We start from the raw sequence: 14,887 nt of genomic DNA on the forward strand, positions 1-14,887 counted from the left end.
ACTTTATTCACGAGAAAATGTAGTTATCTCAAGCGCGTGCGCGTATCAAATGAGCGTTTAATATTTTGTTCGGATCACTTGCCCCGCACAGCGTGAGGAGTGCCACTGAAAAGATAAATAAAAGTCATAGAGTTTCAAACTAATATACACTACAGCGAAATCTGGCACAACTGTCTACGGGAGCCGCGCTTCGGCGAGCGTTTCGTCATGTACCGGGCAGGCACGTTCCACTTTTCCTTGGCATGGCTCGTGAACAGGCTGAAAAGTTGACTCCAGCTGGCTGCAAAAAGCAACAATTTTACTGCAGAAGTTTCATGAAATTTGTTTTGTTATTATAAAATTGAACCCACCGAAAGATTAATTTGTCAGTGATTATTTTGGAACCTTCATGCACGATGAACACGAAAAAATGTTACCCTTTTTTGTTGATTTTGGCTTCCAGACAAAAAAAAAGAAGCCTAACGGCTATCTAAGCCAAGCAAGCGAGTAACGTCGCAAGCGTCAATGGCGCCGCCCACGGCGGCCCGCAACTGCAGCGACAGATTTCCTTCTTGTATACATTAGTATGAAACTCTATGATAAAAGTAGAACAAGGCCAGTTTTATGGCCGGAATCGCCTTACGCCGCTGCGAGGTATAATGCGGTAAATAACAAATCTCATAAAAAAAATTCCCGCGCCTTCCCGCGAGGGGAACACGAGTAAATGCAGAGCATTGGGGCCTCAGTACTGGTTGAAGGCAGTGTTGCCAAGGTAAATATAAATGGTAGCGAAGGCTCGCGCGAAAAGCGGTTCAGAACCTATTGCCAGCAACATCAGCATGGGGGCTTATGGGAGTAGCGATTGAAGCGCGACTAGGTGAGGAGGGAACAAACACTAGTAACAAAAAACCAAGTTTTATTCAACAATAAAGCAACATTTATATTTTACGAACTGTATTTATTTCTGAATCACATTTATTTAGGCACAGTGTGCAAAGAACTTATGAAAATGTTGTTCATTCTTAAAAACCTTTTTTGTAGCGCCCTCTGAAGAATGGCACATGTCATTTTTCTGTGATGCAGTCATTGTAGTGTTCGGAAAGGAGCACCTAAAGTTCGTCTGCTAGGAAACGCCCCTCGCGTGTTTTGGTGGTGCGCATTTGCATTCGTTCTTCCTTGTTAATTTAGTGTGCCCTTAATTTTTGCTGTGCGTGGAGTTGCGAGGTGCGTCGTATCGTGGGTGAACACGTTTAGTACCGTGCCCGCCGGGCACGGTGAACTACGGGACGATGCTGCCAACGGTTGGAGCGGAGCGCTTTCCTCGGTACCTACGGAAACGATGTGCTGTACAAGGTTTCAACAGCAACTCCCGTACGCCTGGCGGTTCACTGCACCATTTTCCTCTCTTTTTCACAGGTAACGCGAAAATATGGTACTGTTAATACGTGCACGGGGGTTGTGTAAGGGGACGTGGTGGTGCTTCGAAAAATAGTGGGTCTAAAGCTTTGTTATGTCACAGTTACCTCTTTATTTCACCTCAGGTTGCATCGGAGCAAGTGGTGTCAATTACTCTAGGACTTCTCAGCGTATTCACACTTGAATTCAAATGATTCACTTTAATTGTCGATCTCAGTGCCTTTATTGCATTTCAACGCTTGTAGTGATCGTTGCTTCCCGCAAGCATTATTCCCATCGCAGTACTGTGTTGTGCTGCTCCGTGCTGCCCTGCTGCCAGATCTTTCCTGCTTTTTTTACTTATCTGTTGCCACACTTGCCTAAACAATGCAACCATGAAATTGCCGGCGTGAATCTTGGGTGAAGTTCTGAGAAACCCATGTCTGCTTGATAAGACGCCGGGACAGCTGCGGTGTGCTCGCTTCACTTTCGTGAATCCGCATTACTGCGGCCCGGTTTTCTGCGTCAAGATGCAGTGCCTAGTTCTTTTCACTTGTTTCGAAGTAGTTCTGCTGTTGAGGCTTTCATTGCTCATAATGCTATGTGTTACGGGTAAAGTCAATTTTTTGGCTCGTAAAAAAATCATATGCATGTGGTTTCCACGAACATTTTGTACTTATTGTATACGTGCTGATTTTGTACAGTGTGTTAAAGTTCTTTTATGTTTATGCTGGAATAAAATTCAAATATCTTGGTTATAGCTTGACTATGCGTTATTTCTTCTCTTAGAACTGAAGCACACAAACCGAGCAAGCATTATATAACATTGATCTATATACTTAAGGCACGCACGCAACCTGCGTATGTGCGACGCAATTAAACAGCCCAGTAGTGGCGTTGGTAGAAATTTGTATCGGGGTAAGGAGTGGGCACATTTTTGGTATGAAGGGGGGGAGGGGGTCGGGGAGAGTGGTTGAGTGTCATTTTTTGCTCTGCATCCTATGGCAGAAAAAAAAAATTCCGGTCGGGGGTGTACGTGCCCGGTTCCCGGTTTGCCACCCACTGCAATCAAAATAAACAACTGATTGCTTTTGTACAGCAGTTGAAGACATGAATACAGAATAAAGTTTCAGAGATAATGCAAGATGCTTTCAGCAACGCCGAGGTTGATCATACGACAGTATGCTTAAGTACGTTTCTGTAGTCACGAGTCTGTAGTAGTTAGGCCGGCGTTGACTGGAAGCACACACGCCAACGGCTGGCCAACTTGCGTCAGATGGCAATGACATGAGCCCTGAGCGATCGGAGGCGCGATAAAAATATTTTGAAGTCAAATTTTCGCGCTAATGCCACCAAAATGACGTCACTTTTTGACCGGATCTTGCTTCACATCCGGTTTATTTTTTGTTCCGCCGGAAGTGTTCCCTCCTCACACAGATGGCGCTAAGCCCCATGAGCAGCTCGAGAGCCGCCATTTTCTGAACGTATGGGCTTCTATGGAACCTTCGCTACCAGTTACATTTACCTTGGTGTTGCTTCCATCGCTTCTTCCGTGATGCTGGAGTAGCAGTCACGAGTAAACGTGGGAGTGAGCGTCAACCAAGGAAGGAAGGAGCCACGCATGACTCAAGCATGAGCGTCCGCTAGCCGCTTTATATTTGCAGCGCGCGCAGTAGAGGGAGAGCAGTACGGGGAGAGAGCGCGCATGCGCAAGCAGCGCGCGCCCTTCCACGCGCCACCGCGCTGCTATCACGCACCTGTTACGCCGAGACCGCGACGGAGCGAACGGGCTGACTACGACGCATGCGCGCACCTGCTGCGGACGCGGAGCTGTGGGCGCCGTCCGACGCAGGAACAGGCGAGGCTAAGAAATGCTGTGCATTTAATAAACAAACTTGTGACCCACGCTGCTGAGCTACCTTTGGCGGTAGCGAAACGGCCTTGCAAGATAAGAAAAACAGGGGGTGTGCTGCCCTCAGGAGAACCGCGGAGCAGACGACGCTCCAACAGCAGATATAGTTTATGCGCGTGCGCGTATTCTCACCAATTTTGCCGGTGAACACCGTGATAAGGCGCTGACATACCGATCGGTCGTCGCTCCCGCTATATTATTAAAAATTTGGGAGGCTGTACAACTGTTTGTTGGGCAAAGAAAAAATATAGCAGATTGTCAATTCTTTCAAGACAATATAAATCACAGCTCCTAGGCGCTGTATACGCTGCAGAAACGGTTTAAACAATTTAGCAGTTCGCGATTTTGATGCGTACAATTCATGTAAATGCACACCATTTCAAAAGAGAGAGCGAGAGAGAATAAATCTATATATTGAGCAGAGGCTTATGTTATGGGTCTCGCCTGATAGAAGGCATCCCTAGAGCGGGATTTCTTGCTTTGGACTAGCCGTCCTCCCTCGGGTCACAAAATTGAACTTAGTATTTTGGTCCTGGATAGCCAAGGATGCCTTGCACTTCTTGATGTAAGGACGAGGACGGATAGAATCTGGATTTATATTGGCATAAGAACAAATTAAAGGTCTTCATTGGAGCTATGTGCGCACCTCTTGCATAACATGTTTAGAGCTTAAAAGATTTCAGATGGTTGATAGATCAGAAATGCAAACATTTCGAGGTAAAACTTGGGTGTCTTGGGACAAAATTTTCGTCCGCGCCTTTTTTGCGCATGATTTTTCTGGACCGAAAAACCACTACTGCCATCTATGCACGCTCCATAACAGCGACCGAGAAGGTAAAGTACGTATAGCCTATATGTAAAACCTGTTCAAACAGGTACCACTAGTTGCACAATTCACGAATCTCAACATCGCTTAGCGCACAGGTAGCCATGCACGATTTAAGAAAAAGACAAGTTCACAAACCGAAATGACAGCGTACTTCTTTTTAAATAAACATCCACTCCGGATGTTTTTATTGAAAATAATGAAAAACAAATTTCAAAAACGGCCGCAAAAACAAATAAGATAACAGCAAAAAAAATCACGCCATATCCACGGAATGAATGATGATAAGTGGGGCGAAGCTCGAGAGGGGGAGATCATCGGTAACCGTAACTCTCCCGTGAAAGTTCGCCCATTACATCATTAAGAAAGACGTAAGACTGTGTGCGTACATTGTACAAATCAACTTTTATTTTCGGAGTCAATGCTCCCAGGCCCAGACCTGGTGAAAGACCCCGCGCCATCGAGGACTACCCCGCACCTCCACCACATTTTGTCACGTAGGATGGGACACAACGGTAAAGAAAGAACTTTTATTTAGGGCGAACTTGTGCCCGAACAAGACGAGAGGAAACGAGCAAAGGTCCTTGCGTATCGTTCGATCTCCGAGAACGACTGCCTGCGTTCGTGGCGTGATCTCTTGCGTGATCTCCCCCTCGCAGTGCACGTGCCCTCGCGCCTCCGTTGGCGAACACAGACAAGCTCGCGCTCCCGGTGCCGAGTTTGCGCTGCCGGTTGCAGCCGGTTCTTGCGCGTGCAACGCGGCCCACTTTGCGACATCTCCGAAAGCATGCGGCGGTCACGCACCACGAGACACAAGGGATGGACAGACCCATGGCTTTAGGAGCTTCGCCCCTAACAGCAGAGGTTAAGGAGAAGACTACACTCGGATTTGCGCTGTCCCAAGCGGCCCCAAACGCTATAGAAACAAAACATGCGCAAAAATACGCTGTATTGGTAAACGACGTGCGCCCACAAAACAGCAGAACGAGAACAAAGGGCAAACAAAGGTTATAAAGTGCTTAATCTTCCAATTTAAGAGCGCATCGTGACAACCGAGTCGGGGCAGAAGCCTTGTAGAAGAGGCCGGCTCCGAAGAGGGCGCTGCAATGGTACATTGCACCATACCCATCGGCCCTGTGTTTTCTGCTGCCAGAGGCGAACGATGACGTCACAATTTCAACTTCACTCTGTGGAGCTGGAGGCGGACATATACATTCCAGCTCCCCACTAGGAGTGTATTTGTCATGAAACTATCGACCAATCACGATATTCGCGCCTGACGGTTGCCAGCGTCTTTTCTGTTCTGCGAACCAATCTCCCCTCTCCCGCTAAAACTGTCTTTTTCGCGCTGTAGTGAGTAGCCTCGAAACACGCCAAAACAAATAACAAAATTCAGCTGTCATAATGCAAAACAGCTGTGCTTGACTCTCCAGCCCCACACACAGGGTGACCTCCTCCCGGACACCCAGAAAAAAAATCGGTATGAAGGCGATACAGCTATAAGTTGTATGCGGTATGTGAGCATTAGGGAATAAGGAGTGCCGGCCAATTGACGACTGTTGTACCTTGTACTTAGTTATGTAGTTTCAGTTTCAGTGTCCAGTGTGCGTATATATTTGTGCAACGTTTATTAAACGGGGATAGGCCACACGTACGGCTGGTGTGAAGGTCACGTCACTCCTTCATTACAATGGCGACGAGGATTTAGAACCGCATTCTCATGTAATTCCCCGGGACCCAACCGGCCGCGCCTACCCGATAGCTTTCGCTGCCATCGCCCACCGGAGCCGTTCCTACCGACGCCCGGTCGCCCCGTGAAGCCATGGTCACGATGGCGTGACATCTTCGAGGTGTACCTTTTTTTTAATGCGATAGATTGCCCTACGGTATAACCCCGAGGTTTAAAGGTATAACATTGCACCAGTTGCACGCGGAAAGACAAGAAGAGACCGGTACCGGGGTTCCCATATCCAACGCTTAAGATCGGGGGGTCTCCCAGGATGGAGCCCTGCGCCTCGGAGGTGTTAAATTCTGGAGTTTCTAAGACCTGAACAAGTCCACAACTGGTGTTCAACGGAAGCTTCTGGCGCAGGAGTCACACAGAAGGGACAGGTGTCCGCAACTGGGGCGTGGTATCGGTACCTGCTGGTTCCAGAGCGCCGTCCATATAGAATTCGCAGCAACACGCGGATTCTTCCTATTGTTTTCGGTGTGGTTCTAGCCAGCATCGCGCTTCATGCAACGCTGCCCAGCTAATGGACGAAAAATGCTTCTTCTGTGGCCGTATCGGACATTTTCACAATGTTTGCAACAGAAACGATCGCTAACAGTTGTCCACAAAGTTTCAGCTGATAGCCCGTCGCAGGATGAAACCGTACAGGTTCTTGTGGTTCAACAGCCTCTTCCATCTGCAATACACATTCACGTTCAAGTCGGGCAGGTCAATTTGAAATTTGTGTCAATTCTGGCTCTTCGGTTTCAATTATTTCGGGATAGGTGTTTGACCAGCATTTTCCAAGTGGGCCCCTTCTTCCCACTTCTCGTGTAACACTTCTGGGTTATTTCAAACGACCAATTTTGATTACAGACTGCTTATTTTGCTGAAGTTTCTTTCGAGAATCGCAGCGCACCGCTGTTGCTTTATGTCGTCGAACGGGAAACTTCTCTCATAGGCTTGGATGGTATTAAGGCATTGAAGCTGCGCATTCAAGGGTCTCAACTGCAGTGCTTTCAAACCAGCGCGGCACCGAATGCCGAAGTAGTTGTGACATGTCCGTTCGAGCCGCCGACGCAGTTGCCGCCAGCACTTCATCAAAAGTTTGGCTCCCTCTTCACAAATGAGCTGGGTCTTGCAAAAGGTTTTGTTCACAGGATTAAGACACGTGCGGGTGTTCAGCCGGTAGCATCAAAGCTTCGCCGGCTTTCTTTGATGTCACGACCACGCGTGTCTTCTGAACAGCAGCGACTGGAAATCTTGGACATCACTGAACGCATCAATGCGTCAGAATGGCGGTTCCGCATTGTAGTCATTGAGAAGAAAGATGGCAGTATTTGGCTTTGTGTAGACTTACACGAACCTAACAAGGCTATCGTTCCTGACAGCTTTCCGCTGCCGCGCATGGATGAGTTGCTTCATGCTTTGGTGGGGGCAACGCGTTTTTCGAAGCTCGACTTAGCTTCTGCCTATCACAAAGTTCTTTTGGACCCTCAAAGTAGGGAATTGACGGCTTTCATTACACATGCAGGGCTATACCTGTTCAAACACGTTTGTTTTGGGCTAGCGTCAGCACCTGCTGCTTTCCATAGTATGTCTCTCATTCTTCGCAATTGTGCTGGTGTGCTCTATTACATTGACCACGTCATTGTGTTGGGTAAATCGGCTGAGGAGCATTTATAGAACCTTGAGACAGCTCTACAGCGTATCAAAAACACAGGTCTGAAGCCGAACAGTAAATGTGTGTTCCGAGTTCAGGAGCTGGAATTTTGGGCCACAAGGTGGCTCCTTCCGGTATTTCGCCACTACCAGGGAAAGTAGACGCAATTGTGGAATCTCCAGTTCCAAACAATGCCGACGAACTCCGGTCGTTTCATGGGTTAGTGTAATACCAAGTTCATGCCATACTTAGCCGAGATGGAGGAGCCAGTGAGAACTCTACTTAAAAAAGTCCAAGCGCTCACCTGGTCTGCTGAAGGGGATAAAAGTTTTCGCGTGGTAAAGTCGGTATTGTCCTCAGATCTCGTCAGATCATTTCAACTGATGCGTCTGAAAGTAGACTCGGAACAGTTCTCCTGCAGCGCGCCGGTCATACACTTCGAACTGTCGCTTTTGCATCACGCACGCTCTCATCGATGAAAAGGAAGTACGCAGTTGGTGAAAGAGAGGCACTTGCATGCATTTGGGCATGCGAACATTGGAATGCTAACCTGTGGGAGCGAATCGTTACTCTCCGAACAGATTATTACGCCCTCGTTTCACTTGTGTCCTCACAGGGCTCAGGCGCCATCCACTCAGACTCGCACGCTGGTGCGCAAGGCTACTTCGTTATAATTTTACGGTGGAGTAACAGAAAGGCTCGTCAAACAAAGTAGCCGATGCTCTTTCGAGGTTTCTAGTCCATACGGCAGATTCGGAGCTGAATGTTGAGCGAGAAATTGTTTGCATGGTCCAACCCACTTGCCTGTCGAAAGAGCAGTTTGAACAAGCAGTTCTTGATGACGCCACTCTTCAAAAGGTGAAGGCGTGCGTACATGGGTCTTGGCCATCGCAGAAGAACTTGCCTTAAGAGCTGAAACCCTATATTTCAGGGTTCGGGAAGAATTATCAGTCGTGGGAGAATAGTTGTTGCGTGCAGAGAGGCTCGTCGTTCCTTCATATCTCGTGGCTCAACTGGTAGGAACCGCGCATGAAACCCACCAGTGTATCGAACGCACCAAAGGCAGACTTAGGGAGCAGTTTTGGTGGCCCGCATGGACAGTCACGTGGAAGAAGCAGTTCACAAGTGTAGCATCTGTCAAGAAGCGGATAAATCGGCAAAGACGTCCCCTGCCCCTCTGAAACGTGTCGAGCTGCGGCAGAGACCGTTGCAGAAACTTGTGATTAATATCGGTGGTCCCCTGGAAAGGGAACCTCCAGATTGCAGGTTTGCACTGACACTCGTGGACTATTTCTTAAAATGGACTGAAGTGCAGTTGCGCAAAGAAGTTTCTACAAGAACCGTGAACGAGTTCCTGCTCAATATCTTTGCGAGGGAAGGATATCCTGAAGAGATAGTCTGCGATAATAGGCTCAAGTTCATCTAAAAGAATTTGTCGACTTCTTATAAGAACGAGCGATCTTCCTGTCGCATTCATCTGTTTGTTACCCGCAGGCAAATGGACAGATCGAGCAGTTCAACCGCACATTCAAGACGTACCTCCAACTGGCTCGTCTGGAACAGCGTTCGCTGCGAACTGCTGTACCAGATTATCTCGCCGTTAACAGGTGTACACTACACGCCACAACAGGAGTGGCCCCTGCGGTACTGCTTCATGGAAGGCTGCCAAGAACAAATCTTGACATCCTCAGCTTATCGCCCGAGTGGTTCGTGAAGACACCCTACCAGGAACTGGCCAGGCTTCGGCAGCGTGTCAATCACAGGCAACAGTTTAGAAAAGCCTACACCGACAGGAGGCGAGCGGAAACGCCGACAGTGGTGGCGGTAGGAGACATGGTGAGGGTAAAGAAACCCTTTGTTTCATTCAGGGTTGACACCTCTTTTTCAAAGCTAAGGGAAGTCATCGAGCAACATGGTCCAGCATCCTTTCTCCTCGATGACGGGAGAACATGGAACGCGGCAAAGCTGAGCAAGGTGCCTGCTTGTCGTACGGGCAACAATGGCCTTCAGCAACATCCCGTTTAGCGTGACTTGTCACTTCATCACGACCCCCTCGATGCGACATTTCTCGCTGCAACATGGCAGCCAGCGTCTCTGAGGCTTGTGTTCCCGCACCGCAACCTGTGCCTTGTGCAGGATGCGATCCCGCTTCGCCAACGAGGTCAGCCGAGAACAGTGTCCTGCTTCAAAAACTGTGCCAGCCCCGCCCGTGAGCACTACAGGACAACAACCAATTGTGTCGTGCACACTCGGCCGTCGTATTCAACGGAACGAGAAAGACGGCCCCCGGCTAGATATGGACACGAACTGTGAAGGTGTTCAGGAATTCTCTCAGTGTTGGTGTGCCTATTTTTCAGTGTATTCTCCGATGTATTATTTCGATGTGCATTTGTAATTTGGTGCATATATATTTTCTTTCTCGGTGTATTCTCTTGCCCTGTAGAAACTAAGCGCGATTAACCTCTACTAACGTACTCATACATTTACTAAAAGTTTGAGGGAGGGAAATATGTTGTATCCTGCACATAGTTCTGTATGTTCAGTTTCAGTTTTAGTGTTTGGGTTTGAAACACTATGTCCTCGCGTGTGTATATATTTGTGCAATGTCTATTAAAGGGGAGTATGCCACACGTGCGGCTGGTGTACAGGTCACGTCACTCCTTCATTACAACGACCACAAGAAAGTTCGCTGTAGATGTACCACCTTACAGCTCGCTGTCACGGAAAATGTGAAACGTGAGCAGAATTATCACACGAGGTAGCAAACACACTGAGCGCAAAAGTAATGTATAAATACGGGTCTTGGCACAATAAAAAATAATGTACAAATTTAATGTCCTCCCAAAAGAAGACATTCAAATTTTTTATGACCTCCGGCTCAGAGTCATGCTGAACGGCCTCCACAGCCGCTTCCATCAGGTGGCAGGAGCACAACCCCGCGACGTGGCGCCAAAGACTGTGTGTAGACTTGATGTGCTTGCTATTGAACCAAAGCTCCGCCAGTCCATAGACAGCAAAGCAATGGTCATTTTATTTTCGGCCGGAACTAGAACTGTTCCGTTTAGTATGGCTCGTTTGGTGGGAACTCTCAAATTAGCACAAGGTGGCGTTTTTATATTGAAGAGTGAACGAATTTAGCCACATAGGTTGAGGTTATCATCAGACACCGTTCACCGCTCCGTCACTTCGGCAGTCAGCGTTTGCGAACAAGCGGCCGCCTTTTCGCAACACGCCGTGCACGTTACTGAACGGCCCTTCCACCGTTGCGATGTTGTGGCCTTTGACCTTCAGCTGCATGGCGTACACCTGCAAGTAAGAAAAATTGCGTTGCGGGCTTATAGCAGAGCACCTTGAACTGTTTCATGTGGAGTACCCGTTGTTCGATATTTTCTGCTCGTGCAAATGATGGTGTGTAATTTCAGAAATGTGCTCGCACTACCTTATTATATTACAGCATCGGGTCGTGTGTCGTGGTAAAGAGAACTTACTAGTCATCACCATCATCATCAACAACAGCGGACTAGGTTCGCTGCAGCACGGAGGCCTCTCCTGGCGACCTCCAGTAGCTCTTGTCCTGCGCTGCTCAAGTACAACCTTTTCCTCCAAATTTCTTTATTCCGCCTCTCCATCGCGTTATTGGCGTTTCCCTTGGTCTAGACCTGTCTCTCGGAGTCCACTTGTTACAATTATGGTCCACCGTTTGTCATTTTGGCTAATTACAGGGCCCGCCCAAGTCCATTTCTTTTTCTGTTTGAAATATACATATGATACCCTGCATACGACTTTGCTCGCGAAATGAGGAAACTCCCTGAGTGTTACTCCTACCATTCTTTTCGTGCACCATCGAGCTGACATAAGTTGTTTATTAAAGCGACCCGTTTCCGCTGTATATGTCATCACCGATAGGAAGCATTGGTTGTATATTCTTCTTTAGAGTGATAGAGGTAGCTCACTTTTGATTATTTGGAATTATTTGCCAACTGCAACCGAGCCCATACTTATTTTGCGCCAGATTTCTTTCTTGTGGTTGGGATCAACAAACACAACTTGTCCGGGGTAGTTATAATGTTGTACATATTCTGCCGTCTTGTCACATATGATGAACAGGACGCTCAGTCTAAATAGGGAAAGCACGCAATGAACGTAGCAGTTTTCAATTCACAGCAGATACTATTTGGCTTTAGTGGGCGTTGCCTCTCGCTTCATGTCATTTGATCCGTAATACTACAGATATACTGAAAGCATTTTAAGGGTAGAAGGTGCAGGTACGTGAAAAAGCTGTACAATAACACAAAGAAATGCGTTGATAATAATCGAACAAGGTTCGCCGAGGAGTGTGACTCGCGCACCCTCACCTCTGGGAAGGTAGGCTCCACCATAAGGTTGTCGGGAATCAGCTGGTCGTGCAGCCGGGAGTAATCGATGGCGTCCTTGATGCTGTTGTCCATCCACAGCGTACGCATGCTCACCTGTGCCAGAAACGAAAACGTGTGATGTGGTGCCCGTCCCGGTTACTTTAAGGGGCTTCTAAATGTAAATACCAAATTGTTAAGGCAACAAAGTTGCGAAACGCCCAAGAGACAACTTACTAATCTTTTAAACATGAATTCAAATGTACCATGCATTCAAGTACATATGTAACGGTAGTCGCAGCGTTATCATCTCCATGAACCTGACTACCTTGTAATCAAGGCATGCGACATTCTTCATAGGAGTGATGACAGAAATGATGCGTGATGACACCAAAATAGATTCCTCTTTTCCGGCTCTTCACGGTAATGAGCGAGATGGAGCAGCACAATCATTATCTCTCCGCCCAAAGAAAGCTGTACCTTCTCTAATAGCTTGTGTGAGTCCCCTCATGTCAGAGGCAACACCGAGCAACAAACACAAACGAGGAGGTGTGCACGCCTGGGCGATGCGAGTGTAAGCATGTTTGAATACACAAATGAGGTGTCTTCATATCTGTTTCTTCGACACTGCAAAGCATTCTCTGGCGGTTAATGGGAAGAACCATTGGTTTTTGACCATTTACTGTCGTCGTCTCCTGACATGGGGGCCTTTGCCTCTTCGTGACACCTAGACACTGTCACAGAGCCGCATATCAGTAAAATTAGGCGGGATCTTGGCCTGTTTTCACATTTTAGCCTTCGGTATCGAAGCCGGACATCTTCTTGGTTCCAGGCAATTTCGGCGCAAGAGCCAGTTAGTGCAGACGTTGAGGAGAGAAAACGGTAGAGACCAAGCAACCTTGCCTCCACTACGAAGTATTTAGATGTCATGGGAGCAGGCTTTCAATGCATCGTTACCTTACCATACCAGGACGATTTTTCCTTCAACTGCGAAGTTTCTGAGAAGGCTGTATAGCTTTCCTTTGTAGCCGTATGGCTGCATTTACGTGGATGTCAAACTTTCCTTTACTTAGCAGAACGGCAACGGATGATTGACGGTACCCAGCCGGCGCTGACATAAGGCTCAAAGACACGCTCATGAGACATCGGAAGCCGCAAGGTACCGTCGTCAAAAGTGGTGGCACAGCAACTAAGTGGATGGCAGGCCATGCGCAGAATGGCACCTTACGAAAACCACCAGCGTGTCTTCCATAGCGGATATAGGCGCTGACGAGGCTGACCTGCGCTCGGCGTGTCCAGCGCATATGCGCACTACCTCGTTTACAATCCTGGACAGCTTTGTGCATAGGGTGGCACCCCACTTCGTTGTCAGCAAATTTTGACGGCTTCACCTTCATGGCAACTATATCGCACGTTCAATCCATTCGGCAGTGCACCTTGGCCCGGGTAAGCATCCAAAGCGACGTGTACGAGGTAGTTCTAAAAAATCCCTTACAAAACGTTGGAATCCGATGCGCTTATGGCTGTACTTAAAGCGATCATTTTATGATTCCGTAATAAGCCTTCGTTTTTGTAAAGCCGTTCATCGTTACATGTCCGGCGACAATTTGACCTCTTTCGTGGTTGCTCATTGACGAACGCTTGCACAAAGACAAGCAAAGCAAACAAGGCCAAACAAGCAAAAACAAAGACAAGGCCAAACAAAGACAAGGCCAAACAAGCAAAAACAAGCACAAATCAAACAATTTTCAACCACAAAATTGTTTGTGGTTGAAATTATAATTGTAATTATAATTATGATATGGTCTCATGTAATTATAATTATGATATGGTCTCACCAGACAACAAAATCTATGTCTCGCTTGCGCCGTTTTCAACGTATATAAAGTTTCTCAGAGTATGCCATGACCGTGAGGCGCACGCCTAATGACGTCAATATTTCGCGACTTCTGGCTAATGCTTGCAGCGCCGCCACCACGACCAGCTTTAGAGCGAAGGCTACACTACAACTTTCTAGGTCATTCAACGCATGGCAAGTGACCTTCAGCCGCCGGCGGGCACGTTGGGTCTCTTTCTGTCTGCTTCGTTCACTCGGAGCTTCGCTGCTGCGGTTCCACGGGACTTTGCGAAGGTTCAGTGATGGCAGGTATGTATGTCCGTGCCCTTCAAACCAAGCGAACAACCTGACAAGGCGGGAGTTTACCGTCCGCTTAGCCGGCGCTTGGTCGCTAAGTCTTGCCGTCGATTGAGCACCGGCTAGACTGTTTGTGCGTAATCTTCAGCCTACGCGAAAGTATGAATACAGTCATCCAGTAGGTACAGCTAGTTGACAGGCTGCCAGATTTGAAGCAAAGGCAAACTTTCACAAAACACTGCGCCCAGTCTTCTTTCGCTCATAGCAACTTGGTTTTGAAGTGGTGAACGTGATGAATTTTGAACTCTATGGTATTTTATTTGTTCAGTTTATTTATTTGTGGAATACTGCAGGCTAAAAAGGCCCAAGCAGGACGGGCACAAACACAACCACAAAATTAGTACATGAGCGACAGAGCTTGACAAAAATACATCTGCGTAAGAGGATATGGAGTAGAATAAAACATGAAATCAATGTAATCAAGAAATATTCAAAGTGGGGGTCAAGATTCATGGAGTTGAACATTTGGTGCATCAAGATCTAAGGTTTGGAAGTATTCAGAAGGCAAGTTGTGCCATTCTATTACTGTTCTCGTGAAAAATGAAAAATTAAATAAATTTATTAGTGCAAAATACGGAGTTAAAGATAGGACATGGGAATGACGAGTTTGACCAGTCAAAACTGGAATAACGTAATGTGATGGGTCTAGCCCAAGTTTGTTGTTAATTAGTGAGTTCAAGAATTTTAGACCGAGGAGCTGGCGTCGCGATAAACGCAGACTGCGAAGGTTTGTGTATCTTACCATGGGAAAGCCTGCCGTATCCTCATATGTAAATTATATCGGGTTAAGTAGACCTCTCTGTACAATTTGGAAGCTGATGAAACTTGATAGTGTAGCCGTTATAGATTGAGCTC

General features: G+C 47.4%; 1 protein-coding gene across 1 annotated transcript in view; it reads right to left on the minus strand.

The window, feature by feature from the left end:
* Positions 1–10,489: 10,489 nt before the first annotated feature.
* Positions 10,490–14,887, minus strand: part of LOC144148122 (scoloptoxin SSD14-like) — a 34,431-nt gene continuing 30,033 nt past the window's right edge. Inside the window, exons 10-11 of the mRNA XM_077679708.1 lie at positions 11,842–11,955; positions 10,490–10,792 (exon numbers count right to left, since the gene is read on the minus strand). Of these exons, the coding sequence (XP_077535834.1) occupies positions 10,646–10,792; positions 11,842–11,955 (261 nt within the window). The 3' untranslated portion in view covers positions 10,490–10,645. The remainder of the gene's footprint in view (positions 10,793–11,841; positions 11,956–14,887) is intronic.

This window comes from Haemaphysalis longicornis, unplaced genomic scaffold, assembly GCF_048455015.1.
Source record: "Haemaphysalis longicornis isolate Haplotype H1 unplaced genomic scaffold, Haemaphysalis longicornis Haplotype H1 scaffold_78, whole genome shotgun sequence".
Lineage (NCBI taxonomy): Eukaryota > Metazoa > Arthropoda > Arachnida > Ixodida > Ixodidae > Haemaphysalis > Haemaphysalis longicornis.